Raw genomic sequence first — 2,987 nt, 5'->3', positions numbered from 1 at the left:
TAATTGAATGATTAATTGACAATGAATGTGTACTTCAATTTAACACTGTCAAGTTAGCTTCATTCGTCTAGTGTAAGACACCAAGACTTAAGTCACTAACTCATAATCTTTTTCTTAGTAGTGATTATTAAAATAAATATGAAATTAAAAAAAATCCGGCAAATGGATGAACATAGTAAGTTTAAAGTTAAAAAAAATTATATAGGGTGAAAAAAGTATTATTGAGAAATGGTATTTTAGGTACTGAAATGGGGTGAATAAAGTAAATGTGAAAGAAAATAAAATAAAATTGAGGTATAAAAAGAATATTGGGTGAATAAAGTAGACTGTGAGGAGGTAATAACCGCACCATACATAAAATTGTTCTTGCAAGCACAAAATAGGACGATATACATGTATCTGGCTAACTTTCTAGTAAGCTAGCTTGTGATGGCAGGTTAAATAAACTATAGCTAGCCCTGCAGCGATCTCTTGCAATTGCTAACCGATTCGAATGGTTTTTATTCCCATCTTTATTTGTTTTCTACAATAAAAATAGAGAGTCGAGCTAGCTCATCATCATCATCAATTCATCATATGTAAGTGCATCACATGCTGGCGGTGTTTGCATGGATAAAGCTGAATATCTGCTGAACCGAACTTGCTATATCTTCAGCCGTGAACCTCGATTCACTTGCAACCTGCTCAATATATATCACATTGAATTTATATTAGTAATCAGGATAGAGGATTAGAGGTACGTACCTTCATGCATATATAGATAATTAAGCACATACCTTAAAGCAATATAGAACAGTTTGTTCGATGGTTGTGATGTTGGTGTGAAGAATATTAAGCTGCAAATCTTCAAGGGCAGCAATGGCTTTAATTAGCTGGCATGGTCTTCTCTGAGAAAGAATCTTGATCATGGCATCACCACCTAAAACCTTTACTTCAACATCTGCGAAGCACGACTTGCTCTCAGCAGTTTCTTCGCGGACCCCCGTTTCAAAGTCCACGATTTTGTTTGGATCATTAGGATTTAGCACCGGAAAGAACGGCACGCCACCACCACCGCCTTGATGATCTGGCTGTGAAGGTAGCACCACCATATTAGAAGCCGCAGCAGAATCAGCTCCCACTGGTCTTGGAGGATGCCCTTCGCCTAAAAGCCTTCTCCGCTTCTGTGATTCTAAGCACTGCAGGAGCTGCTCCAATTCTCTAACAAAGTCTATGGCTCCTCCAATGATAGAAGCTTGATCTCCCTATTATTGTTAGAAGGAAAAATCAATGGGTTAAGGTGCAGAGACTAAATATATACTACATACTCAAAAGCTTAATTAAGAATGTTCCAAGGTACGTACCCTTTGTACATATGAACCGGGCATGAGGGACCTGAGAACACGAAGATGCTCATTCATTTGCTTCCTTCGGTTCCTCTCGACGGCTATGTGAGTCATCCGCTGGCTCTCGACTTCCTGACTCGTCTTAATACTTCTTGGTCGTTTCCTCTTGTTCTTTGGCAGCTCCGGTAGTCCTCTAGGGTTTTGAACATCATCTCCGAGGAACCGGAGCTGCACCAGATTAGTACTACCTGAAACCCCTTGAGCTTCCTCTTCTTCCCTGGATTTTGTAAATCTCTCTTCCTCACGACTGTCTGGTCCATCCTGCTGCGGAGCCATCAGAGACTGATCATCATCGTCGTTCAACTTATTGTCCTTCAAGACTGGAAACTTGAGGAAGTAAACCGGGTCAATCCCGGATTCTTCTTCTGAGATCTTGGTCTGGTTTAAGGCTAGTTTGGGTCCAAAATCCGCAAATTGCATCACGTCAGCGAAGCTCAGCTTATCAAAAGAAGTAGTTGAAGCACCACCAAACCCTGCCGGAGGAGGATGTTGCGTCTGCTGTGATTGTTGATGTTGAAGTTGAAGCTGATCATGGTGATGATCATTCATCAGGTAATTGACCATACCATTGTTGTTGTTTTCATGACTCGAACTAGTCTGGTCGACATGGGAGGTGCTCATCATCTGCTGATCTTCATCATGATGGTGGTCTAAGGTGTAATCCAGACCGTTAAAGCTAGGTGGCAGGAAAGGAGTCTGCAGTAGCTCATAACTATTAGTAGAGCATACATACATCATGGTGATGAATCAATGAAAGGAAAGACAAGATTTGTCAACAAAAAGCTTAGTTTTGTACCGAGTAGTTGTTCTCTTCCTTCTCCATTTATAGGAAAACTTCTTTAATCGAAAACCCTAAGGAAGACGATCGAGCAAATTCCGCATGCAACGACAAACCCTTGTGAAATTTAGCGACAGGGTCGGCCCCTGTACCTGAAAGAGCAGTGATCTACACCATAAGTCAATGCATGAAATTACAGGCAGTAAATGAAGGAAACAAAAGTAAATTATTGTTTGGAGAGGATGATAAAGACAAAGTTTGATAACTCTGGGAGAGTGAGAGGACAAACCTGATTGCAGAAGTAGAGTCAATTAATACATATGTAAACGACTGCAGAGATGGAATAGCTGTGAAAATGAAGAGATGAAGATTCAACAAGTGCCTGATTAGCTGAAATCTAAGCGATGGCATGGATACGTGGTCGAGTTCGGTCTATATATGTAAAGGGCCAGGGTTGCCGGAGAGAGAGAGAGAGAGAGAGAGAGAGAGAGAGAGAGAGAGGAGCCTACGGGATTAATTTGGAGAGTCACAGTTTCACCTCTCACTTTCACGGCGGCCTTCTCCTTTAATTAATGGGCATCACATGCAGCGGCTCTAGCAATAGCCAACTCCATGACCCTTATTATTATTGATCAGCGCTTGTGATTCAGCATTTTTACGATTCAACTTTCAAGTTTTCAATTAATTGATGGATTACGGAGTTCGTGATCTTAAGCTCCTTTTTGTAATATCAGAAACTCGATCTCAATAATGTACTTTTAGAAAAATAGAAATATAGGTTAACTAATTTACTTCCTGAATTTAGACATAAATGATTTACTAGC

General features: G+C 40.4%; 1 protein-coding gene across 2 annotated transcripts; it reads right to left on the bottom strand.

Annotated features, from left to right (window-relative positions):
* Positions 1–551: 551 nt before the first annotated feature.
* Positions 552–2,304, bottom strand: LOC126791571 (transcription factor FAMA). 2 transcript variants are annotated; one of them, XM_050518042.1, is made up of 4 exons: positions 2,182–2,304; positions 1,344–2,081; positions 777–1,244; positions 552–680 (listed from the first exon to the last, which is right to left on the bottom strand). In XM_050518042.1, exons 1-4 carry the CDS (start codon positions 2,206–2,208, stop codon positions 588–590), a joined length of 1,326 nt encoding a protein of 441 aa, XP_050373999.1. In that variant the 5' UTR covers positions 2,209–2,304; the 3' UTR covers positions 552–587. The 2 variants fall into 2 exon arrangements, with proteins under 2 accessions (XP_050373999.1, XP_050373998.1); XM_050518041.1 differs by lacking the exon at positions 2,182–2,304 and having other exon boundaries at positions 588–680; positions 771–1,244; positions 1,344–2,123.
* Between the last annotated feature and the right edge of the window lie 683 nt (positions 2,305–2,987).

This window comes from Argentina anserina, chromosome 4, assembly GCF_933775445.1.
Source record: "Argentina anserina chromosome 4, drPotAnse1.1, whole genome shotgun sequence".
NCBI lineage: Eukaryota > Viridiplantae > Streptophyta > Magnoliopsida > Rosales > Rosaceae > Argentina > Argentina anserina.
This window is presented reverse-complemented; position numbering and strand designations above follow the sequence as displayed.

Coding starts and splice junctions, on each gene's coding strand:
- LOC126791571 (XM_050518041.1), bottom strand. CDS start 2,123: ATGATGTATGTATGCTCTACTAATAGTTATGAGCTACTGCAGACTCCT. Junction 1,245..1,343: donor CCGGTTCATATGTACAAAGG/GTACGTACCTTG, acceptor TAACAATAATAG/GGAGATCAAGCTTCTATCAT. Junction 681..770: donor TATATTGCTTTAAGGTATGT/GCTTAATTATCT, acceptor TATATTGAGCAG/GTTGCAAGTGAATCGAGGTT.